Source organism: Scyliorhinus canicula, chromosome 3 (genome assembly GCF_902713615.1).
Source record: "Scyliorhinus canicula chromosome 3, sScyCan1.1, whole genome shotgun sequence".
Taxonomy (NCBI): Eukaryota; Metazoa; Chordata; class Chondrichthyes; order Carcharhiniformes; family Scyliorhinidae; genus Scyliorhinus; species Scyliorhinus canicula.
In genome coordinates, this window is record NC_052148.1 from 187069942 (window position 1) to 187096066 (window position 26125).

At 53.8% G+C, this 26125-nt stretch overlaps 1 protein-coding gene across 1 annotated transcript in view; it reads right to left on the reverse strand.

Annotated features, from left to right (window-relative positions):
• LOC119963175 (follistatin-related protein 5-like) overlaps positions 1–26125 on the reverse strand; it is an 877034-nt gene that overhangs the window by 422065 nt on the left and 428844 nt on the right. The window contains 3 exon segments of the mRNA XM_038791890.1: positions 14032–14081; positions 14084–14174; positions 14176–14228. Coding sequence (XP_038647818.1) covers positions 14032–14081; positions 14084–14174; positions 14176–14228 — 194 coding nt within the window.

A 26125-nucleotide genomic window follows, 5' to 3' on the forward strand; every position in this document is an offset into this window, starting at 1 on the left:
GTCGGGGAACAAGGGATGGACCTGGTGGGGTTAATGTTGCGAGTGCCGAGGGAGGGGAGGGTGGCGTGTGGGTGGGGGAGTGTGTTGGAGTGGAACCTGAGGGAGCCAGGTCCCTGAGGGAGACAGTATCTTGGCAGCCATCAGGGGAACTCCGCGTAGGCATTCTGGGGGTTGGCGTGGAGCAAGTGTACCCTGTCCACCAAGGGGTCCACCTTGTGAGTTGGACGTGCCTACGTAGAAGGACTGGTCCTGGAGCTGCGAGCCAAGTTGGGATCGACACCCCGGATGTGGAGTTCCTGGGGAAGGTAAAAAGACGTTCATGGGGTGTGTTATTTGTGGCGGTACACAGTAGTGACCGGATGGAGTGTAGTGCATCAGGGAGGACCTCCTACCAGCGAGAGGCTGGGAGGTTCCTGGACCGTAGGGCCAGCTGGATGGCCCTCCATACCGTCCCGTTCTCCCTCTCTACCTGCCCGTTTGCCCGGGGGATGTAGCTGGTCGGCCTGCTGGAGGCGATACCCCTGCTGAGCAGGAACTGATGCAGTTCATCGCTCATGAATGAGGATCCCCTGTCACTGTGGATGTAGGCGGGGAATCCGAACAGAGCGAAGATTGTGTTGAGGGTCTTGATGACGGTGGCAGACGTCATATGGGATGGGATGGCAAAGGGGAATCTGGAGTACTCATCGACCACACTAAGGATATAGGTGTTGCGGTCGGTGGAGGGGAGGGGCCCTTTGAAATCAACGCTGAGGCGTTCAAAGGGGCGGGAGGCCTTCACCAGGTGCGCACGGTCCGGCCGGTAGAAGTGCGGCTTACACTCCGCACAGACCTGGCAGTCCCTGGTGACTGTCCGTACTTCCTCGATGGAGTAGGGCAGATTGCGAGCCTTGACGAGGTGGTACAGTCGTGTGACCCCCAGGTGACAAAGGCTAACGTGTAGGGCCCAGAGTTGGTTTACTTGTCCGCTGGCACATGTACCTCGGGAAAGGGAGTCTGGGTGCTCGTTGAGTTTGCCGGGATGATACAAAATCTCGTAATTATAGGTGGAGAGCTCGATTCTCCACCACAAGATTTTATCATTTTTGATCTTGCCCCGCTGTGTGTTGTTGAAAATGAAAGCTACCGACCGTTGGTCAGTGAGGAGAGTGAATCTCCTGCCGGCCAGGTAATGCCTCCCAGGCCGCACAGCTTCAACGATTGCTTGGGCCTCTTTTTCGATGGATGAGTGCCGAATTTCAGAGGCTGAGGGCTGCGGGAAAAGAATGCCACGGGTCTGCCTGCCTGGTTTAGAGTGGCGGCGAGGGCGACATCTGAAGCATCGCTTTCTACTTGAAAGAGGAGTGTCTCGTCTACTGCGTGCATCCCGGCCTTGGTTATGTCTGCTCTGATCCGGGCAAAGGCTTGTTGTGCCTCGGCCGCAAGGGGGAATTGAGTGGACTGAATGAGTGAGAGGGCCTTGTCCGCATAGTTTGGGACTCACTGGGCATAATAGGAGAAGAATCCCAGGCAGCGTTTCAGGGCCTTGGGGCAGTGGGGGAGGGGGAGCTCCATGAGGGGGCGCATGCAGTGGGGATCGGGCCCCAGAAGTCCGTTTTGGACTATATAGGCGAGGATGGCTAGGCGGGTCATGCGGAACACACACTTCTCCTTGTTGTACGTAAGGTTGAGGAGAGTGGCGGTGCGGAGGAATTTAGCGAGGTTGGCGTCGTGGTCCTGCTGGTCATGGCCGCAGATGGTGACATTATCTAAGTACAGAAACGTGGCCCGCAAACCGTACCGGTCGACCATTCGGTCCATCTCCCTTTGGAAGACCAAGTTAGTGACGCCGAAGGGAACCCTAGGGAAGTGATAGAGCTGACCAGCCACCTCGAAGGCAGTGTATGGACGGTCCGATTTACGGATGGGGAGCTGGTGGTAGGCGGATTTCAGGTAAATCGTCGAGTAGACCCGGTACTGCGCAATCTGGTTGACCATATCAGATATGCGTGGGAAGGGGAACGCGTCGAGCTGCGTGTACCAATTGATGGTCTGGCTGTAGTCCATGACCATTCTGTGTTTCTCCCCCGTTTTTACTATGACCACTTGAGCTCTCCAGGCTGGCCTCGATGATACCCTCCCGAAGCAGCCGCTGGACTTCGGACCTAATGAAGGTCTTGTCCTCGGTGCTGTACCGTCTGCTCCTGGTGCCGACGGGCTTGCAATCCGCAGTTAGATTGGCAAAGAGGGAGGGGGGGTCAACCTTGAGGGTCACGAGGCCGCAAACGGTGAGTGGAGGTAGGGGCCCGCCGAATTTGAGGGTGAGGCTCTGGTGATTACACCGAAAATCCAGGCCGAGCAAAAGTGCAGCGCAGAGGTTGGGGAGGACGTAGAGACGGAAACCGCTGAATTCAACGCCCTGGACAGTGAGAGTGACCGTACAGAATCCTCGGATCAGGACAGAGTGGGATCCGGAGGCCAGGGAGATCCGTTAATTGGCGGGGTGGACCGCGAGGGAGCAGCGCCTTACCGTATCCGGGTGTATGAAGCTTTCGGTGCTCCCGGAGCCAGCAGGCAAGAGGTCACGTGGCCGTTGATTTTCACCGTCGTCGAAGCAGTGGCCAAGTTGGAGGACGAGACTGGTCCAGTGTCATCGAGGCGAGTTGCGGGTGCTCGTCCGAGGTTTCAGATGGAGAGCATCGGCGACCCAGATCTGACATTCCAGCCCCGTGGCGAAGACAAGATGGCGTGCCCATGGGCCGCACATGGACTGAGGGGGGAGAAGATGGCAGCGCACACTGGCCACACATGGCCCTGGGAGGAGAAGATGGCAGCGGCCACTGGCCGCACGTGGCCCCGGGTGGAGAAGGTGGCGGAGCCCATTGTGCGTTCGACAGGAGGAAGGGGGTGATTGTGGGCGCGGTAGCGGCATCTGAGCGGGCCTGGCACACAGTTGCGAAGTGGCCCTTTTTACTGCAGGACTTGCAAGTGGCGGTGCGGGCCGGGCAGCGTTGGCGGGGGTGCTTCTGCTGACTGCAGAAGTAGCAGCGGGGACCCCCAGGGTGAGCGGATTAGTGGGCAGCACAGGTGTATTGACTAGGCAGGGCCCCAGCCGAAGGGGTCGTTTGCGGGATCCAGGAGGGGTAGGATGGGTGGGCCACGCGGCGAGTGGGGTAGGCCTGGACATTACGAGATGCGACCGTCATAGAGAGCGCTAAAGTTTTTGTCTCTGTTAGGTCGAGCGTGGCCCCTTCCAGCAGTCGTTGTCGGATGGGGTCCGACGCAATCCGCGTTACGAATGCGTCGCACATGAGGAGATTGGAATGTTCGGTGGCCGTAATGGCCTGACAGTCACAGTCCCGTACACGTGGGATTAGGGCCCGCCAGAAGTCTTCGATGGACTCACCAGGGAGTTGAGAGCGAGTGGCGAGTACGTGCCTGGCGAAGAGCGTGTTTGCTTTCTGTGCGTAGTTCTCTTTTAGGAGTGCCATCGCTTCCGCGTAATTCGGGCATCCCAGATCAACGGGAACATGTTGGAGCACAACCTGGAGTATAAGACCTGAATCTTCTGACCCTCCGTCGGCGTGGGGGTCGCAGCGTTGATGTAAGCCTCAAAACAAGCTAGCCAGTGATTAAAGTCCTTTCTGGCACCGGGCAAGTGCGGATCCAGCTGCAGGTGATCTGGTTTGATTGAGATATCCATTTCTTAGAAAACTGACTGCAATAAATTGATGCACAATCAATTGCACAAAAGACTCAGATTGGTACAACTGTGGCTTTATTGCAGTCAGATGCATGGCCTCCTACTGCAGCTGGCGAAATGGCTGATCAGAAGGAGGACACGCATATTTATACGGCTCCTTGTGGGCGGAGCAAGCCGGCAGGGGCTACCGGCGAACCTGTAGTGCAGGTCCTACCTTACATCCCCTAATACAGGTGCACACAGTGGTTCACCACAAGAATGTTTATATGTACACCAGGATTGTGCGCTTACCTCTCATTATGTCCACTCTTATAATTGAACTGATTTGATCACTAACCACTAAGGCAACTCTTCCGTCCCCCTCGACCATTTTTCCTATATTTACTGTAAACCTTAGAAACTGATAACCTGGTTCCCAGTCCTGAATGTCCTGCAGCCACATCTCGGTTAAAGCAGCTCTTTCATACCTTCCAAGGTGAATTTGCATCTGCATTTTATTAAATTTGTTCCTTATATTCCATGAGTTTGAGTAAATAATTCCTATTTCGATTGCGGATCCTAAACTACCCTTTAGCTTTCATGTTTTACTTCTGTTTCGTATTTCTTTCCTTTTTTAATCACTTTACATATGAGTTATCCCTTCACCTCCAGTGCCTAAAGCACAATTTCTAACCATAAGCTGGAGTAGGTAGGGGGGGGGGGGGGGGTGAAGACAAAAAAGGGCGGGGTTCTTGTGGTGAGATAACCACTGTAGTTATGTGTACTGCAGTAGGGGGATGTATGCCTGTACCTGTAATACAGGTTCCTCCGGTCAGCCCCTGCCGGCTAGCTCCGCCCACAGGGAGCTTGTGTATAAATATGTATGAGAGCTGCTCAGACCCTCAGTCTACAGTTGCGGATGGAGGGACAACATCGTACAGCAATAAAGCCTCTATTGTACTAGTCTCTCGGCTTTGAGTATAATTGTTAGCGCCACAATTTATTGCTGTACGATTTCCCAGTCACCATGGACATCAGAGTCAAGCCTGACCGTCTGCAGCTGGATCCACATTCGCCTCACGCCAGAAAAGACTTTGATCACTGGCTCGCAGTCTTAGAGGCCTACATCTCTTCAGCACACCCTCCCCCGACGGAGGCTCAGAAAAAGGAACTCCTGTACTCCAGACTTACCTCCAGCGTCTTTCCGCTCATTCGAGATGCGACCGACTACACCGCAGCTATGGAACTGCTCAAGGAGAATTATGCACCATCGACGAACACCCTGTTTGCGAGGCATCAACTTTCTACTCGCGTCCAGCAGCCGGGTGAGTCGATTGAGGACTTCTGGAGGGCCCTTATACCTCTGGTACGAGACTGCGACTGCCGGGCCCTCACAGCCGCGGAACATTCGGACTTACTCATACGCGATGCCTTCGTTACAGGCATTGCATCGGACCCCATCCGGCAACGACTGCTGGAAGGGGTCGCCCCCGACCTCGCGGCCGCAAAGGCCCTGGCGCTCTCCATGACGGCCGCCTCCCGTAGTGCGCACACTTACTCCGCTAGCCACTCGGCCCACCCGTCCTACCCCTCGTGGACCCCGCAAACGGCTCCCCAGGCCCATCCGTCCCACCCCTCGTGGACCCCGCAAACGGCCCCCCCAGCAGCCGCCCCCGCGCACTATGCCTGCGCTGCCCGCCGCACCGCACCCCCTGGGGGTCCCCACTGTTGCTTCTGCGGCCAACAGAAGCACCCTCGCCAACGCTGCCCGGCCCGCACAGCGACCTGCAAAGCTTGTGGAAAGAAAGGCCACTTTGCAGCGGTGTGTCAGTCCCGGACGGTCGCCGCTATCGCGCCGCCGGTCCCCACGCCTCAGCCGCTCCCTCCATGTGCGCACTTCCACTTCCGCTTCCGCTTCCACTGACCCCACGTGCGATCAGTGGGCGCCGCCATCTTTTGCCGCCCCCGCCATGTGCGCCCCATGGGCGCCGCCATCTTCATCCACCACAGCCATGTGCGTTCCATGGGCGCCGCCATTTTGTTCCGACCCCATAACGTGCGCGCCATGGACGCCGCCATTTTACCCACAGGTACTGCGGATGCCGCCATCTCGTCTCCAGGGGCCGCCATCACGGGACACGGGTCGCTACCGCTCCTCGTCGGACTCATCTGACTCAACCGCCCACCAAACACTGCTCGCCTCCGTTACGCTCGACCAGTCCCGTCCTCGCAACCTGGCACCCTCTTCCACATCGGTGCTGGTCAACGGCCATGTGATCTCCTGCCTCATCGACTCCGGGAGCACCGAGAGCTTCGTCCACCCGGACACGGTAAGGCGCTATTCCCTTGCGATCCATCCCGCCGACCGGCAGATCTCCCTTGCCTCCGGTTCCCACTCTGTCCCGATCCGGGGTTTCTGCCTGGTTAAACTCACTGTACAGGGTGTGGAATTCGACCGTTTCCGTCTGTACATTCTCCCCGACCTCTGCACTTCACTCCTACTAGGCCTGGATTTCCAGTGCAATCTCCAGAGCCTCACCCTCAAATTCGGTGGACCCCTACCTCCCCTCACCGTTTGCGGCCTCGCGACCCTCAAGGTCGAGCCCCCCTCCCTCTTTGCCAATCTGACTGTGGATTGCAAGCCCGTCGCCACCAGGAGCAGACGGTACAGCACCCAGGACAAGGCCTTCATCAGGTCCGAAGTCCAGCGGCTGCTTCGGGAGGGTATCATCGAGGCCAGCAAACAGCCCTTGGAGAGCCCAGGTGGTAGTGGTTAAGACCGGGGAGAAGCACAGGATGGTCGTGGACTACAGCCAGACCATCAACCGGTACACGCAGCTCGACGCGTACCCCCTCCCCCGCATTTCTGATATGGTCAATCAGATTGCACAGTACCGGGTCTTCTCTACTATGACCTGAAATCCGCCTACCACCAGCTCTCCATCCGTAAATCGGACCGTCCCGACACTGCCTTTGAGGCGGACGGTCGTCTGTACCAATTTCTGAGGGTTCCCTTCGGCGTCACGAATGGGGTCTCGGTCTTTCAGCGAGAAATGAACCGAATGGTTGACCGGTACGGATTGCAGGCCACCTTCCCGTACCTCGACAAATGTCACCATCTGCGGCCATGACCAGCAGGACCATGATGCCAACCTTTATAAATTCCTCCACACCGCATCTCTCCTTAATCTCACGTACAACAAGGAGAAATGCGTGTCCGGCACAGACCGCTTAGCCATCCTTGGCTACGTAGTCCAAAACGGACTACTGGTGCCCGATCCCGACCGCATGCGCCCCCTCATGGAGCTCCCAATTCCCCACTGCCCCAAGGCCCTCAAACGCTGCCTTGGGTTTTTCTCTTATTACGCCCAGTGGGTCCCGCAATACGCAGACAAGGCCCGGCCACTTATCCAGTCCACACATTTTCCCCTCTCGGCCGAGGCACAACAGGCCTTCGCCTGCATTCGATCTGACATAGCCAGGGCAGGGATGCACGCCGTAGACGAGACTCTGCCTTTCCAAGTAGAGAGTGACGCTTCAGATGTCGCCCTTGCCGCCACGCTGAATCAGGCCGGCAGACCCGTGGCATTCTTTTCACGCACCCTCCACGCCTCCGAAATTCGGCATTCCTCTGTCGAAAAGGAAGCCCAGGCAATCGTTGAAGCGGTGCGGCACTGGAGGCATTACCTGGCCGGCAGGAGATTCACTCTCCTCACTGACCAACGGTCGGTAGCCTTCATGTTCAACAACACGCAGCGGGGCAAGATCAAGAATGACAAAATCTTGCGGTGGAGAATCGAGCTCTCCACCTTTAACTACGAGATCTTGTATCGCCCCGGCAAGCTCAACGAGCCCCCAGACGCCCTCTCCCAAGGTACATGTGCCAGTGCACAAGTGAACCAGCTCCGTGCCCTGCACGACAGCCTTTGCCATCCGGGGGTCACTCGGTTGTACCATCTGATCAAAGCCCGCAATCTGCCCTACTCCGTCGAGGAAGTACGGACAGTCACCAGAGACTGCCAGGTCTGTGCTGAGTGCAATCCGCACTTCTACTGGCCAGATCGCGCGCGCCTGGTGAAAGCATCCCGCCCCTTTGAACGCCTCAGCGTGGACTTCAAAGGGCCCCTTCCCTCTACCGACCGCAACACCTACATCCTTAGTGTGGTCGATGAATTTTCTAGGTTCCCCTTTGCCATCCCATGCCCAGATATGACGTCTGCCACCGTCATCAAGGCCCTGGATTCCATTTTCGCCCTGTTCGGTTTCCCCGACTATATCCACAGTGACAGGGGATCCTCATTCATGAGCGATGAGCTGCGTCAGTTCCTGCTCAGCAGGGGTATCGCCTCCAGCAGGACGACCAGCTACAACCCCCGGGGAAACGGGCAGGTAGAGAGGGAGAACGGGACGGTATGGAGGGCCGTCCAGCTGGCCCTACGGTCCAGGAACCTCCCAGCCGCTCGCTGGCAGCAGGTCCTCCCTGACGCGCTCCATTCCATTTGGTCGCTACTGTGCACCGCAACTAACAGTACACCCCATGAACGTGTTTTTGCCTTCCCTAGGAAGTCCACATCGGAGTGTCGCTCCGACTTGGTTCACGACTCCGGGCCCAGTCCTTCTCCGTAGGCATGTACGGCACCACAAGGCGGAACCCCTGGTGGACAAAGTACGCCTTCTCCACGCCAACCCTCAGTATGCCTACGTGGAGTTCCCCGACGGCCGCCAGGACACAGTCTCGCTCCGGGACCTGGCTCCCTCAGGTGCCGATGCCATGCCCACACCCCTTCCTGCGCCAACCCCAGCGCCCCCCTATTCGTCCCCATCAGGTCCATCCCTCATCCCCCTGCCCACCCTGGAGGACATGGAAGATTTCGGCTTGCTCTCGGAGTCATCCGCCAGCAGCCAGCACCAACACCGCCAAGCACCTGCACCATCGGGGCCATCACCGCCTGTGCCGACGTCACCACCACAGCTACGCCGATCACAGCGGAACGTCCGACCACCGATTCGGCTCAACCTGCTAACCGGATGGACTCTTGATTTTCCTTGTTGGACCCTCTTGTACATAGCATCCTTTGTATTAGAGTTACATGTCACCCCCGCCGGGACTCATTTTTTACAGGGGGTGATGTGGTGAGATAACCACTGTAGTATGTGTACTGCAGTAGGGGGATGTATGCCTGTACCTGTAATACAGGTTCCTCCGGTCAGCCCCTGCCGGCTAGCTCTCCCACAGGGAGCTTGTGTATAAATATGTATGAGACTGCTCAGACCCTCAGTCTACAGTTGCGGATGGAGGGACAACATCGTACAGCAATAAAGCCTCTATTGTACTAGTCTCTCGGCTTTGAGTATAATTGTTAGCGCCACAGTTCTCTCATCCCGCGGCGGAGTGTCCACCCAGGCGTAAATGCTGTCGCATTTTACGACGGTGTGAACGTGCAGAGCCAAGGACTAATTCTGGCCCCTACAGGACGATCCCAGCGTAAACGGGGAGCCACGGGATCCGTGCATGCACAGTGGCGCCGGCGCTATCACACACCTGCACACATGCGCAGTGGCCCCGATGCAACATGGCGTAGGACTACAGGGGCTGGCGCGTAGGAAAGGAGGCCCACAGCCAGAGAGGCCGGCCCGTCGATCAGTAGACCCGATCGCGGGCCAGGCCCCCCCCCGGGGTCGGATACCCCTCGTCCCCCCCACTGGCCGCCCCTGACCCTTCAACGGCGAGTTCCCGCCGGCTGAGAGCAGGTGTGGATGGCGCCGGCGGGACTCGGTATTTTTACGACGGCCGCTCATGCTGGGCCGAGAATCAGCGGTCCGGCCACGTAACACGGCCCCCGACCGGCGCCACGCCAACCACGCCGGCGCCAATGGCACTGATTCGCCGCTCTGCGGAGAATTGCGTGCCAGCATCGGTGCGGCGTGGTGTGATTCTCGCTGGTCGCAGGGATTTTCAAGTCCCGCCCCGGGCTGAGAGAATCCCGCCCAAAGACTTTGCTGACTTGCTTAGTCGAATCCAAATATCACAGAAGCTAGCTTTGCAAAAAAAATGATTTTTGTAATCAATCATATGTGCAGGCAGTGAGAGCAATCTCGAATATTTGTTGTAGATGACAAGGTTAAAGCGAGGAATCCACTGCCTGCATGAAGGCAGTACGTGGTTTGCCTTGGGAGGACTGCAGTCCATTATGAAGTTGGTGGCAGCTCCAGCCAAATATGCAGAAGAAGCCCTCTCAACACATTTCTCTGGACAAGCTGCGTTTAACCGCATACCTGGCTATATAGAATCCCTCGGTTTCAGAGATATTCTTTTAGGACTGACTTATTAAATGCAGCCTCTGAAGCATCCAGGAGCCTTTGTAGCAAAAGCAAGGATGATTTTTTTTTACCACTATTATCAGTTCTTTTCTGGGCAGGTCAATAGCCAAATAAAGTCAGTGCTCCATACAGTTGGGTGGGCAGAAATGGGCGTAGAGATGCTATTTTCTCTCAATCATGTGGTTCTTTCAGATGCTTGTACATGCAACTGAAGGTAAACATGTTTGCCTCTGCAGCCTGAAGCTCATGTCAAGACTTGCCAATGGCAATTGAGGAAGCCCACCTCTGTCCAAAGAGGCAGCAGGGTAGCATGGTGGTTAGCATAAATGCTTCACAGCTCCAGGGTCCCAGGTTCGATTCCCGGCTGGGTCACTGTCTGTGTGGAGTCTGCACGTCCTCCCCCTGTTTGCGTGGGTTTCCTCTGGGTGCTCCGGTTTCCTCCCACAGTCCAAAGATGTGCGGGTTAGGTGGATTGGCCATGCTAAATTGTCCATAGTGTCCTAATAAAAGTAAGGTTAACGGGGGGGTTGTTGGGTTACGGGTATAGGGTGGATACGTGGGTTTGAGTAGGGTGATCATGGCTCGGCACAACATTGAGGGCCGAAGTGCCTGTTCTGTGCTGTACTGTTCTATGTTCTATAATATGGAAATACAGCAATCACCATTGATTCTACTGGAAGGAGATTACGAATAGGGTTAAGAACTTACACATCAACCATTGGCATTTAGGTGCTTGTAAGAAGTGCTGGACATATATTAGTTTTGGGTTTGATTAAATTTGGGGCAAATGTGCTCTACACACAGTGTGGAAAAGTTTGGCCAAGGTTTTAATGAGGTGACTTTTTGGGTGCATAAATCGATGCATATAAGAAAGAATATGTGAATGTTGTTAAATTCATGGGAGGCAGAAAAGATCTACACAAGTACATCAATACAACAGTCATACATAGTGTATAGCTGTTTGCAGCCAAGAGAAAATTGCTTGTTGCATCTTCATCAGACAGCAATGACTCCGCAGGTCCAATGTAGGTCAAAAAGATGGAGGTACCTGTAGGTAAGCCTCACTTGCCTGGATAACTACAATGTATCCCTCTTCTCTCAGAAGACATTGCCCTTACTTGGCTTTACAAAAAGCTTGACCTTGCAAGTCCAGATCCCAGTAGAGTTTGCAGCTGTTGGAAGATGGAGGAGTTTAAGCTTCATCAAAATAAACTCATCATCAGGGACATTACCAGTGCAGTAGATAACGGGGAGCCGATGGATGTGGATATCTGGATTCCAGAAAGCCTTTGACAAGGTGCCACACAAAAGGTTGCTGCATAAGATAAAGATGCATGGCATTAAGGGTAAAGTAGTAGCATGGATAGAGGATTGGTTAATTAATAGAAAGCAAGAGTTGGGATAAATGGGTGTTTCTCTGGTTGGCAATCAGTAGCTAGTGGTGTCCCTCAGGGATCCGTGTTGGGCCCACAATTGTTCACAATTTACATAGATGATTTGGAGTTGGGGACCAAGGGCAATGTGTCCAAGTTTGCAGATGACACTAAGATGAGTGGTAAAGTGAAAAGTGCAGAGGATACTGGAAGTCTGCAGAGGGATTTGAATAGGTTTAAATGAATGGCTCGGGTCTGGCAGATGGAATACAATGTTGACAAATGTGAGGTTATCCATTTTGGTAGGAATAACAGAAACGGGATTATTATTTAAACAATAAAATATTAAAGCATGCCGCTGTTCAGAGAGACTTGGGTGTGCTAGTGCATGAGTCACAGAAAGGTTGGTTTACAAGTGCAACAGGTGATTAAGAAGGCAAATGGAATTTTGTCCTTCATTGCTAGAGGGATGGAGTTTAAGACTAGGGAGGTTATGTTGCAATTGTATAAGGTGTTAGTGCGGCCACACCTGGAGTATTGTGTTCAGTTTTGGTCTCCTTACTTGAGAAAGGACGTACTGGTGCTGGAGGGTGTGCAGAGGAGATTCACTAGGTTAATCCCAGAGCTGAAGGGATTGGATTATGAGGAGAGGTTGAGTAGACTGGGACTGTACTCGTTGGAATTTAGACGGATGAGGGGGGATCTTATAGAAACATTAAAATTATGAAGGGAATAGATAGGATAGATGCGGGCAGGTTGTTTCCACTGGCGGGTGACAGCAGAACTAGGGGACATAGCCTCAAAATAAGGGGAAGTAGATTTAGGACTGAGTTTAGGAGGAATTTCTTCACCCAAAGGGTTGTGAATCTATGGAATTCCTTGCCCAGTGAAGCAGTTGAGGCTCCTTCATTACATGTTTTTAAGGTAAAGATAGATAGTTTTTTGAAGAATAAAGGGATTAAGGGTTATGGTGTTCGGGCCGGAAAGTGGAGCTGAGTCCACAAAAGATCAGCCATGATCTAATTGAATGGCCGAGCAGGCTCGAGGGGCCAGATGGCCTACTCCTGCTCCTAGTTCTTATGTTCTTATGTTCTTATCACCTGAGTTGGCATGACAAAAAGCTGCATAGATCTTCACAGAATTCCTACAGTACAGAAGGAGGCCATTCGACACATCGAGTCTCCACCGCCCTGCCCTACCCCCGCAACCCCACATCTTTGGACACCAAGGGGTAAGATTGCATGGCCAATCCCCCTAACCTGCACATCTTTGGACTGTGGGAGGAAACAGGAGCACCCGGAGGAAACCCACGCAGACATGGGGATTATGTGCCACCTCCACTTAGTCGCTCAAGGCCGGAATTGAACCAGGATCCTGGAAGCTGTGAGGTAGCTGTACTAATCACTGTTCCACCCTGCTATAAAATAAATCTTTCAATTATTCTCATTTTACTTGCCACACCTTCAAAACACTTCTAGAATTATTCAAGCACAGAGAGCTTTGATTGCTAGCTGATTTTCAGAGAGTATGGACACAACAAGACATAACTTCCGATTTATAGAGACCGAACGCCGAGATTCTCCGTTCCGGGGACTAAGCCCCCACGCCGGTGTGAGAACCAGTGCCAACCACTCTGGCGGCAACAGCCCCAAAATGCAGAATTCTCCGCATTCCAACCGGCGCCGAAGTGACTGTGCAGGTTCGCGCATGCGCCGAAGAGCCGGCATGATCTTGCACATGAGCGGAACCGCCTGTGTGCTTCCGCACATGTGCAGACCGGCCCGCGGTATTCTGGCATATGCGCAGGGGGTTGCCTTCTCTGCGCTGTGGTGGCAGAGCCCTACAGGGGCCGGCACGGAAGGAATAAGTGCCCCCATGGCACTGGCCCGCGGCAGATCGGTGGGCTCCGATTGAGGGCCAGGCAACCGTGCCCCCCCCCCCCACCCCCCCCCCCCCAGGGTCAGATCCCCGTGACCCCTGAGGACCGCCCCCGCTGACTTACCTGCCAGGTCCCGCCGTGTGGACCATGTCTAACCCACGCCGGTGGGACTGGCCAAAAACAGATGGCTGCTCGGCCCATCGGGGCCCGGAGAATTGCTGAGGGCGCCGCTGCCAGTGGCCCCGACCGGCGTGCCGTGAATCCCGCCCACACCCGAAAACCGGCTTGTAATTTCATGAAATGCAAGATGGACAGAATTCCTTCACTCTGTGCCAACTACTGGTAATAAACCATGGATGTAAGAATTTCAGTTTAGAATGAATGGTTATTAACAATGAAAGGATTTGTGAGCTAAAGATAGCCACAGACTGAAACATGGTGTAATTTAAATATAAAAGATTCATCAGGTGTGCAGAATAATTGAATTGTCTGAAAACTGTCATTCTTAAGTGTCAGTGTCATTGTTATAACTGACTCTATGCTATTGACAATTGTTGGTGGCATTTGTCCAATATATGTAGCTATTTGTGGGACAGTGTAAGTGATGAGAACTATAAAATGTTAACGCTTGGATTCAATATAAGGTTGGGCGTCAGATGGAGTTCTCTTGAACCAATAAACATGCAACAGGTCTAAAACGAGAATGATTCCTGCTATAATTCTTTAAATTTTATACCTGTAAGAACAATTTCATGATCATTGTTATTAATTCCATTCTCTTGGATGCTGTCACTCACCTGAGCCAATTCATTGCTGTCAACATGTCCATCATCATTTGAATCAAATATTCAAACATGTTATCCACCAGCAATTTTTTGAGAGACATTTTGTCTTCATTCTCTTTGCTATTTCGTTGTCGGATGTATTTTTGATTCTGGAGGATCGAGAAGCATGTTTTTCAGTTTGCTGTATTCAATCAATTTACACTTGTCACCTGGAACAAAACAAAGTCTGGATTTAGGATTGATCAGTTCCAAAGGACACCAAAATTTCAAAATAAAAATCAGAACTGCTGCTTAAAATTATGTTTTACCATGACATAAAAGTAATGTTACATTCTAGTAATCCTGCATGACGCATGAACAATTGTGTTTACAGCGTTAAATAATATTGAAAGGAATTTGATGCAAAAGCAAATATAATATGTAGCAGAGTGTGGCAGACGTTTCAGGGCGAGGTGACTTTTCATCAGAACCAAATTTGATGCTGGTGTGTTAGCCAGTGCACTACAACAGCAATAAATTTGCACATTGCCCTTTAAGTAATGAAATGCCACAGTGCTTCACAGGAGCATTTTGAAACAAAACATGGCACCAAACCACATAAGGTGATACAGGGAGGAACTTTGTGCCCCCGTAGTGAATTTGGTAGTGGAAGGTATTCGAGCAGGAGGGAGGGTGGTGCATAGCATTCCCACTACAACCTCGATTAAGTCTGTCAAAGGAGGGCCTGTGATCGCTCTTCCCACCTACCACCAATTGAAGCCCTGGATTCAACCTGCTAGTACAAACTCAGCCGCAGACAACGGCTTGCCATCTGGGGAGGACGTGCCGTATCCTTTTGAGTGAGATGGTGGGGGATCCCCTCATTCAAAATACATTTGGTACCTGTTCAAGAAACCCTGCATTGGGGAGGGCTGGGAGCCACTGAGAGACACCCTCTGTCCTTGCTGCTGAACCACACCTTTCCCAGCAACTCTTCCACTGTTCCTGACATCACTCTGCCCTGGGAACCAGTGAGCCTCTACAGTGGCACTACCATTCAAAAGAGCGGAAGCTCTTAATTGACCGGCAGCTCTGAGGGTGGGACTTTCACCCCTAGGGTTCTTGATCCTTGGGAAGGCCTGCATTTGCCTCTGAAGCCTGCACGAAATTCAGCAGACCCTCATGAAAAGAGGCGATACTGGGATCACACTGGCTCTCCACCCAATGGCCACGGTCACCATTACATCCACAAGGTTCCACCTACTAAGTCAAAGATACATTTAATGATATTATGTAACATCTTAAAGGAGGAAAGGAAGATAGCGGAGTAGAGAGATGTGGGGAGAGTATTCTAGAGCTTTCGGCCTTGGTGACCGAAGGCACAGCCACCAATGGTGGAGTCTCCAAAATTTAGGATATTCAAGAGGCCAGAATGAAATGAATACACATATCTCAGAGGATTGTGGGCGAGAGGAAATCACAGAGATAAGGAGGTGAGGCTGTGGAGAAATTTGAGAGGCTGTGGATGAAATTTGAAATGAGGATGAGAATTGTATAATAAAATGTTGCATGACTGGAAGGCAATTTAAGGCAATGAGCACAGGGAATTGGTGCAACTTAAGATGCAGGCAAGTTAGAATATGAGAGACAGGTAGTCAAGTCTAGATGTAACAGAGGCATGAGGGATTGAACAGCAGATGAGCCGAGGCAGGATTAGACAGAGTAGATTCAGAAAGAATGTTCCCGATGGTGGGGGATACCAGAACTAGGGGTCATGGTTTGAGGATAGGGGTAAACCTTTTAGGACTGAAGTGAGGAGACATTTTATAAGTTTCTATGAGATCCGCTCTCACTCTTCTAAACTCCAATTAATATAATTCTAACTGACTTAGTCCCACCATCCCAGGAATCAGCCTGGTAAACTTTCACTGCATTGCCTCCATAGCAAGAACATTCTTCCTCTCCTCATATGGCAGTATCACCATCTCAGGAATTAGCCTAGTAAACCTTCGCTGCACTACCTCCACAGCAAGAACATCCCTCCTCAGATAAGTACACCAAAACAGCACACAATACTGCAGGTGTGGCCTCACCAATGCCCTATACAATTGCAGTAAAACATCCCTATTCCTATACTCTTCCTATCCCTATACTCAAATCCTCTTGCTATGAAGGTCTACATACCACTTCTTCTTCCTGTTATACCAATATTGTGAACAGACCAAAAAATAGAAATGCCAAACATGTGGTAAACTAAACAGGAAAATGAAAGAAACAAACAAGCAAAAATAGAAGTTTAGAAATACCCCATGGCACTATTAAAGTAATTATAGGCCTCTTTAAATTCATATTCTTAAATAGCAGTTGATAGGAACATTTGGTGCTAATTTTATACAGTTGGGTGGATAATGAGTGGTCAGCAATAGTGATTATGAGGAAATTGTGTGGATATAATTTACTTTATCACTCCAAATGTATTGAGTAATTCTAATCCAACTAAATTTCCTTTCAGAAAATCACATTTTGGCATACCACGTGAATAATTTGAGCCGTGACATGATAAGTGTAGCATGTTGGCAGAAATAGATTAACTCTAATTCAATGGTTCCCAAAGCTCTTCGCCTCATATTCTAGCATCATGTCATGGTTTGTTGTCGGCTAATTTACAGAGATTGATTGGTGTGAGTAGTCAACAACTTTATTATTGTTGGATCATGCAACACGACCAGGATGGTTTAGCACACAGGGCTAAATCGCTGGCTTTTAAAGCAGACCAAGGCAGGCCAGCAGCACGGTTCAATTCCCGTACCAGCCTTCCCGAACAGGGGCCGGATTGTGGCAAACTAAGGGGCTTTTCACAGTAACTTCATTTGAAGCCTACTTGTGACAATAAGCGATTTTCATTTCATTTCATTTCAGATGGCAATCCCCATGTTCCTACATTTCAGACTGGCTAGCTCTTCTGGTGCAGTCAGTGTGGCATTTCAATCCAAAATTCAATAATTATGCAATTGATCGCAACTGATTTTTGTAATTGGTTTGACCTAATTTAAGCTTTTATCAGAAGTAACAAATTAGAAAATCTACTTTTAAGCCTCCAGAATGATAGCCAATTAGAGCTATTCATTTCATAATCATATTGAAGCACCGATAAAACGTAATTGTATCAAAGCTATCCTGGAATCTGGATATTTCCTGGCATGCTGTCGCCAATTCTACCCTTTTGGAATAATCAAATCAGCTTCTTGAAGCACATCTGCCAATAAAGTACAAAATCAGTCATTTCCTACCAGCACTTGGCCAGTTTTTAGCCTCAGAGAGTTACTCTCCATTGAGTCATTGCCTGTTGGTGGGCAAAGCAGGAAAGGCTCCTCGCAGATCGGGCTCCATTTTGGAAGGCTGTCCCGGTCCTTGCCCCAAGTCCCTATGCAGTTTTTGAAAACCCCTCTGCCCCACAACCTCTGGGTGACCCATGGGAAATCCCTGTCACCCCCGCCACCTGAGAAGGGCCCCCCCAGGGCACGATTCCTGGCAGAACTAACCTAGCACCTGGGCAACCTGGCACTGCCACCTCGGCACCCTTCCACGGTTCTCAGGTGGCACTGCCAGGGTGCCAGGCTGGCAGTGCCAAGGTATCCAGCTGTCAGAGGGAGCTGCCGACCTGGCCAGATTCTTGGACAAGGTCAAGTGTCCCCGAGGGGCACAGAAGGTCAGCCAGTGTTGCCCGGGAGGAAGTGGTAGCAGCCGTCAGCTCAGAGAGAGTCACCAGAAGGGCAAGCACCCAGTGCTGTCAGAAGATCAACTGGACGCTCAGGTTGGTTGGGACAGCGGGGTACAGCATTGGTACAGTTGGTACCCCTGCCACCGGCCCTGCTGCCACCCCCATAATGACCGTGTGCCCGGCACTGCTCCCGTCCATCACCACACCGTGCCCTGGCCAACTCATGTCCAGCAGTCCTGCCACCCATCATTTTCCAGTCGTGACCGATGGGTGGCTTCTGATGGACAAAAGGTGCACAGATAAGGAGCACTCTCCTGGTACAGTCACAAAAAAATATCACTAACAGCGTGGACATTTGGTAGTAATCTCTCTCACTGTAGGTACATTTCCAGCAGCTGCCAGCCACGTAACTGCCTGAATTAGCCTATGGGAGAGTGAGCTACCCAATGCCTGTCCCACCTTAGCCTATGGGAGAGTGAGCCACCCAATGCCTGTCCCACCTTAGCCTATGGGAGAGTGAGCTACCCAATGCCTGTCCCACCTTAGCCTATGGGAGAGTGAGCTACCCAATGCCTGTCCCACCTTAGCCTATGGGAGAGTGAGCTACCCAATGCCTGTCCCACCTTAGCCTATGGGAGAGTGAGCCACCCAATGCCTGTCCCACCTTAGCCTATGGGAGAGTGAGCTACCCGATGCCTGTCCCGCCTTAAAATAATAATAATCTTTATTGTCACAAGTAGGCTTAGACTAACACTGCAATTAAGTTACTGTGGAAACCCCCTTGTCGCCACATTCCACCGCCTGTTCGGGTACACAGAGGGAGAATTCAGAATGTCCAAATTACCTAACAAGCACGTCTTTCGAGACTTGTGGGAGGAAACGGAGCACCTGGAGGAAACCCACGCAGACACAGGGAGAACGTGCAGACTCCACACAGACAGTGATCCAAGCCGGGAATCAAACCTGGGACCTTGCGCTGTGAAGCCACAGTGCTAACCACTGTGCAACTGTGCCATAGGATCGAGCAGATGATAGGCATGGCACCACTGCCATGGTGACCAATTTAACTACTCCTCCGTCTGCCAACACATCCCGGGGCACCATAAATTTTGTTCATCAGGTATTATGTCAAGACATTCTTATTTGAGACCAAAACGTGAATGCTAAAGGAAACTTCAGCATGGTATCTATCTCAGAGAACGTACATGCATGGTGATAAATTAATAATCATTTCATTATCAAATGTGATTGTCAATAGTGCAAATCTAGTGTCACAAAACTGAAAGGTCATCATGATGGAATCCTGTGACGGGGGGTCCCGGCGTAGGGGAGTGGCGCCAACCACTCCGGGGTCGGGCCTCCCCAAAGGTGGGGAATTCTCCCAACATTTGGGGGCCAGCCCCGCGCCGAAGCGGTTGGCACCAGAAGACTGGCGCAAAAAACCGGCGCCCCCGGTAGCGGGGCTGGCCGAAAGGCTTTCACCGGTCAGCGCATGCGCCGGCGGTGACGTCAGCGGCCCGGAGTCTGAGCGGGGGGGCCCCGATCGCGGGCCAGGCCAGCGTGGGTCACCCCGCGGGGTCCGATCGCCCCCCCTCCCCCCTAGGACCCCGGGGCCCGCTCGCGCCGCCGATCCCGCCACCACCAGAGATGGTTAAAACCTCGGCGGCGGGAGAGGCCCCCCAGCGGCGGGACTTCGGCCCATCCGGGCCGGAGAATCACCGCAGGGGACTCGCCGATCGGAGTGGCGAGATTCCCGCCACCACCACTTCCCGGGTGGCGGAGAATCTCTGCCACGGCGGGGGCGGGATTTTTGGCGGCCCCAGGTGATTCTCCGACCCTGCTGGGGGTCGGAGAATTTCGCCCAAGTCTCATATTAACCTCAAAGCAACTGATTCCCCTTATATGGGCATGATCCACCTGACCAATGGGAATGCAACATTGCTGGTAGATACCGATTGAAGCCTCCCGCAGGCTTCCCAATAGCCACGATGCCTCGCGGTATCTACCTTGTCCCGCAAGGTGTCAGGATGAGGAACCTGCCCACAATGGGAGCGATCAAGCAGTGTTCACGTAAGCAGGCCTTAAACCTACTTAAGACCTCCTTACCCGGGATCTATGGGCTTCCCCAGGGAGTCCCCAGCTGAGCACCATTCAGTACTGGTCCACAGAAATGTCGACCAGGCGAAACGGCATCCAGGCGGTCCTCCAGACTATCGGAGACCCCTGGGTGTCCAGGGATAGTGAAGGGTGGCTCTCTGGCCTTCGCCCAGGAACACGTGCACCTTGGCACTGCCCAGCTGGCACCTTGACACTGCCAAGTTGGCAGCAGCACTGGCAGAGCAAGCGTGCTCACGTGCCGAGGTGGTACTGTCAGGGGTCAGGGCCCAAGAGGAGCCATACCCATGAAAGGACGGTGGTATGAAGGGTGGGGAGATGCAGTGCAGGTAAGAAGGGGTCTCTGGGAGGTTGGGGGGTTACGGTTGTGGTCCTGGAAAGAGGGACTAAGTGGGAACAAAGTCCTGCAGCAAGCACGTTTAGCCACGTTTTCCCAGCGCTTGCAGCGCCAAGAAACACAATGCTATAAAACACACCCAGTGGGGAACGCATGTGGCCGAGGTTGTACATAGCCCCGTTTTGTGTACTAAGGTGCTCCGCTCAGTGTAGCGAGAGATTGAGATGCCCTTTTTAAATCACTGGAGCCCACAAATCGACCCCCGCACTCCCAAGCCCCAACGCACTATGGGAGGGTCTCTAGGCTCTCCCGCACCACCCCAACACCCGTGCAGTGCACCTCGGGTGTGATTACCACCGTGAAAAATATGCCAGTCTAGCAACTTGGTGGTACCTATCTATCATCCTGGAAGCCCTGCCTGCTGGCAGTGCCACCTGAGCACCTTGAAAGTTCCAGGCTGGCACCCAGGTGGCACTGCCAGGGTGCCTGGGAGGCACCAGCTTCGCCAAGGTAACCCCCTGCTCTAAAGGCATGCACCTGGGGGCCTCCGATCCCCTGTGAGACACCATGAGCGCTGATCCATCTGGTCCCCGTTTATGGGATTCAGTACTGAATGGCGCTCTCATGAGGTCTCAGAGGCGACGAGGATAAATGCTAATGAGGGGACACAAGTTCAGTGTCAGGGGAAAGAGGTTTAAGGGGGATTCGGGGAAAAGCTTTTTTACCCAAAGTTTGGTGATGGTCTTGAATGTACTGCCTAGGAGGGTGGTAGAGGCGGGTTGCCGCACATCCGTTAAAAAGTGCCTGAATCAGCACTTGGCACGTCATAACATTCAAGGCTATGGGCCAAGTGCTGGCAAATGGGATTAGGTAGACAGGTCAGGGGTTTTTCATGCATTGGTACAGACACGATGGGCTAAAGGGCCTCTTCTAAAGGGCAGCACGGTAGCATTGTGGATAGCACAATTGCTTCACAGTTCCAGGGTCCCAGGTTCGATTCCAGCTCGGGTCACTGTCTGTGTGGAGTCTGCACATCCTCCCCGTGTGTGCGTGGGTTTCCTCCGGGTGCTCCGGTTTCCTCCCACAGTCCACAGATGTGCAGGTTAGTTGGATTGGCCATGCTAAATTGCCCTTAGTGTCTAAAATTGCCCTTAGTGTTGGGTGGGGGTTACTGGGTTATGGGGATAGGGTGGAGGTGTTGACCTCGGGTAGGGTGCTCTTTCCAAGAGCTGGTGCAGACTCGATGGGCCGAATGGCCTCCTTCTGCACTGTAAATTCTATCATTCTATGCTGCATGATTCTGTGATTCTGATTCCGGGTAACTCGGGAAAATGCACATTAAAGTGAGACGAGCTGTCGCGCTTTAATATGCAGGTTTGTCTGAAAGTGATCCCTCCCACAATGGGCAGAATTTCCATCACAATGTCTCATGAGATCGTGTTTGATTTCGCGAGGCATAGCGAACCGTGTAGATCCCAGGAACTGGAGCCGGGATTCTCTGACCCTGGGGCTGGGTTGGAGAATCGCCAGGCCGGGCGTGATTCACGCGACGCCGCCCCGACACCAGTCCGCCGATTCTCCGGTCGCCGGCACGGTCGGTGCGGTGCCAGTCGGGGTGTGTACGTGGCCCCTCCCCGGCAATTCGCCATGTGGGATGGGCCGAGTGGCCACCAAGATAGCCTGAGTCCCGCCGGCACCGTTCACATGTGGTCTTACCGAGTCTGACCTTGGCATCCATCCTGTGGGGGGGCGGCCTGGTGGGGGGGAGGGGGTTCCGACCCTGGGGGGCCTCCACTGTGGCTGGCCGGCGATCGGAGACTACCGATCGGCGGGCCGACCTCTCCTTGTGGGGGCCTCTTTTCCTCCGTGCCGGGCCCCTGTAGCTCTACGCCATGTTGCGTCGCACCGGCCACAGCGCACATGCGCGAGTTTGTGCCGTTTGCAGCACGCATGCGCAGACCCTCGGCACCCGTTTGAGGCCAGTATCGGGAGCTGGAGCTGTGTGACTCACTCCAGTTCTGTACTGGCTTCCTGTAGGGCTCAGGATCACTGCTCCTGGGGGCCTGTTGACGCCGTCGTGAAACGCGACGCCGTTTATGACGGCGTCAACACTTAGTCTCAGGATCAGAGAATCCCGCCCAGGGTCTCCTGGCTTCTGTTGGTCACGCTGTGCCGCGGCACGCTGCTTTTCGCTTTTCGGGTGCAGTGTGCCTGTTCAATTGAACTCTAAGTGTGGTCTAAGCCGTGAGATACTCATCAGGGCCCAAAAAAGTGACTAATATTGTCAGATAGCGGTAGGGAACACTCCGGCTGAGCCGGCAGGAAACTCCAGCAAAACCCAGTACAAATGACACTTAGAAACTTTCCGTTAAGTTGCACTCAAGGAGTGGGATTCTCCATTTGGGAGACTAAGGGCTGGATACTTCCGCCCCGCCGCCACAAGAGAACTCCATCGCCCTCGGGCGGGATTCTCTGGACAGCAAGCAAACGCGGGCAAAGAATCCCCTGCCCCAAGTGTTGTCACAGGACTGAATCTGGGACTTCTACGACAACAAAATTGGCACCTGTGGAACATTTCATGAACCGCTAATGGGCTAACACCGGCAAAACCTGGAACACGAGCGATTCAAATCCAAAACGGTGTCCGATTCGCCTGATTCAGGATTGTCGCTCGAGAGGTTGACAAGGTGCAGCCACATCAACAAGTAGCGCCCCGATTTGCACACACTGAGCGCGAGACCCTGTTGGACACGGAGGAGACAGAGGCAGTCTCCACCCCCATCACTCTCCATCCAAACCCCCCCCCCCCCCCCCCCCACCATCTCCATTTCCGCCACCACAAGGGTTCGGTGGGACCGTGAGGTGGTATGGCCAGCTTGAATGCAGTGATCATCCGGGTGGATAATGGAAAGTGCTACTCTGGGCAGGAGTCAGACTTTGTGAGACGATGCAGAGCACCAGAGCTCATCCTTCATCCCATGGACCAGGCCCTGTGATAATGACAACCCAGGACCCACACTCCATAGGGGGTGGAGAGCTGGCCAGGCCCCCTAGTCGGTGAAACTGGAGACGATTAGAGTGCCTTCTGCACACACATTGTGTGGCCACCTGTGCCTGCCAAGGCTCCGCTTCCTGTCCATCATTTCACTTCCTTGCACCTTCATCATCAGACGACGCCTGGTGGCCATCCCCCTTCTCCAACACGTCACCCTCCTGCTGCACGACACTGTGGAGGATGCAGCAGGCCACCATAATGTGGGAGACTCTCCTAGCGCTATACTGAAGGGCCCCACCAGAGCGGTCCAGGCACCTGAACCCCACCTTCAGGGTGCCGATGCACTGCTCGATCACACCCCTGGTCGCGACATGGGCGTTGATGTAGAGGATCTCCGCACCAGTCAGTGGCCTCCGGATAGGTGTCATCGGCCATGACTGCAGCGGACAACCCCTGTCACCCAGGAGGCAACCCCTCGCCCAGGACTGCACCTCAAAGGTGTCAGGAACCATCAAGTGTGCCGGAATGAAGGCATTGTGCACCCTACTGGATGCATGATGTGCAGCTCATGGTCACACACCAGCTGTACGTTCATCGTGTGGACCCCTTTTCAGTTTGTGAAGACTGGCCTGTCATAGGCCGGTTCTCGTAGGGCGACATGCATCCCGTCGGTCACTCCTTATACCTGGGACATCCTGGCAACGATGGCGAGCCCCGTTGCCTGGGCATCCTGCTGATCTCAGTCAAGGCGCAGATGCAGCTTGGCACGAAGATCTGTGAGATCCCAGTCAGGTCCCCACTTGGTGCAGGGAAGGACCTCAAGGCATTAAAGTTCAGGGCGACCATCACCTTTATGGATTCTGGGAGGGGATGTACTCCTCCGTACCCCTGCAGTGCCAGGTACACTATAATCCTGCAGATACGCCGTACAGCCAGAGTCTTCGATGGCATGCCCAGTCCGGCAGGTCCTCGAATGACAGGCGCTGCCGGTACACAAACGTCCAGATGTGGCACCTCTCTCCAGCCTTCTCCTCGGCCTGTTGGTTGGCCAGCTCTCCATCCTCACCAGCTGGCTCCTGTTCCTCAGGGATAGGCCATGCCACTGCAGTGTCCTCTCGAGCAGATCCTGCTGGTACAATCTCATCTCATCGTCCAGGGCTGCGGTGGCCAGAATGAAGGCCACCATTCCTGGTTGACTTCTGATAGCCATTGCCAGCTAGGGGTGAAAGGCAGATATGTTAACCAGTTGCGTATCCCCGTACCCAACCAAGTCCAAAGGGCTGCACTGTGGCCCCGGCCTGTACTGCAGCCCCAGGCCTCATGTGTCCCCTTCCTCCATCCCCATGCCCACCAGTGGTCATTCTCACTGGCTCTCTGCCCACCGCACCACACCCGTGGCCCCGTCAGAACCCGGCACCTAGGGGTCCTCTGGCCCCGGCGCCCATCCATGCTGACAGGCACCTGCCGACAGGGCAGGTCATACCCCTGCGAGCAGTACGTTCTGCTGTCCTATCCGGTGCCCTCTTGAGGTGAGCCACGTGATGCATGCCAGCAGTGGCGCCCGGGGAGGGGTGGGGGTGGTGGTGGGGGATTTGTGGGGTGGAGTGCAGGGATGGTGGGGTGCTGGATGAGGGTTAGATTGTGGGGATGGTGAGGTGGAGGGTGGGTGGTGGAATATGGGGATAGTGGAATGGAGGCACCATTCAGTCGGTGTCACTGCACAGCCACGGGTTATGATCAGCGGTCACTGGATGGCATGATGTTTGCCTTAAAGTTCACAGCAATGGCGGTCCGTGACTGGATAACCCGGGCCCAGTGGGGTCACCATAACCCCATAGCCTATCCCTTGGTCATCCCCGTCACTCCCCGCTGCTCCACCCTGGTTCTGGCAGACACCCCCCTCCCCAGCCAGCCTTGTCGGCTGCAGAACCGGCAGTCCACGGTCGTGCCCCTGCATGTCCTACCTCCTCTCCCTCCTTCAGCAGCCATGCGCCTGTTTCCCGATTTTGAAAACCACAAGTGTGATATACCTTCAATTCACCGAGAGGCAGAGAGAGCGAGTGAACATTAGGCTTCATTAATCATGAATTTGCCTAGGCAGAGTTGATTGTACAGATGAATGCCGCCCACAGGCGGCCGGTGAGAGCGGAGCCAGAGGAGGAGCCCACCGTGATTACAGTACGGTTCGTGGAAGCAGCTCGTATCACCACTTCCAGGTCATAGGTTACAGTATCATACATGCATTAGGTGAATACATTCACCACATTCACCCACTGTTAAAAAAAGCAAGTCCAGTGGGAGTGATGTTGGGTCATTAAATATTCAGTCTCTCTGGAGGCCGGATCGTTTTCATCTACCTCATCAGCTCTGGCGGTGCGGCGGGCACAGTTGTCGCAGATGGTGACTCCAGGAGCATTGTGTCTGGAGCTTGAGCATCAGTCTGGCGTGTCGGAGACGGTTGGCGTGTGGGGGTGGGCAGGGGGGTTAAGGTTAAGGGGAGGGTGATGGGTGGTGGCAGTGTCGGCGCCGGACAATATAGGAGACCCAGGGGAGCGTACGGGGCGCTGGGGGTGGCGGCGGGCAGCAGGGAGGGGGGGGCGCGTTGGCAGGGGAACCAGCTGGCGCCAGGTCCCGTAGGGAGACCGTATCGTGCCGTCCGTCCTGGTGCGCGATGTAGGCGTACTGGGGGTTGGCGTGGAGCAGCTAGACCCTCTCGAGCAGGGGGTCAGTCTTCGGGCTCCTCATGTGCCTCCGGAGAAGGACAGGTCCCAGAGTTGTCAGCCAAGGTGGAAGCGAGACCCCGGAGTTGGACTTCCTGGGGAAGATAAACAAATGATCGTGAGGGGTCTCGTTCGTGGCTGTGCAGAGGAGCGATCTGATGGAGTGGAGGGCATCGGGGTGGACCTCTTGCCAGCGGGGGATCGGGAGACTTCCAGACCTGAGGGCCAGAAGAACATTG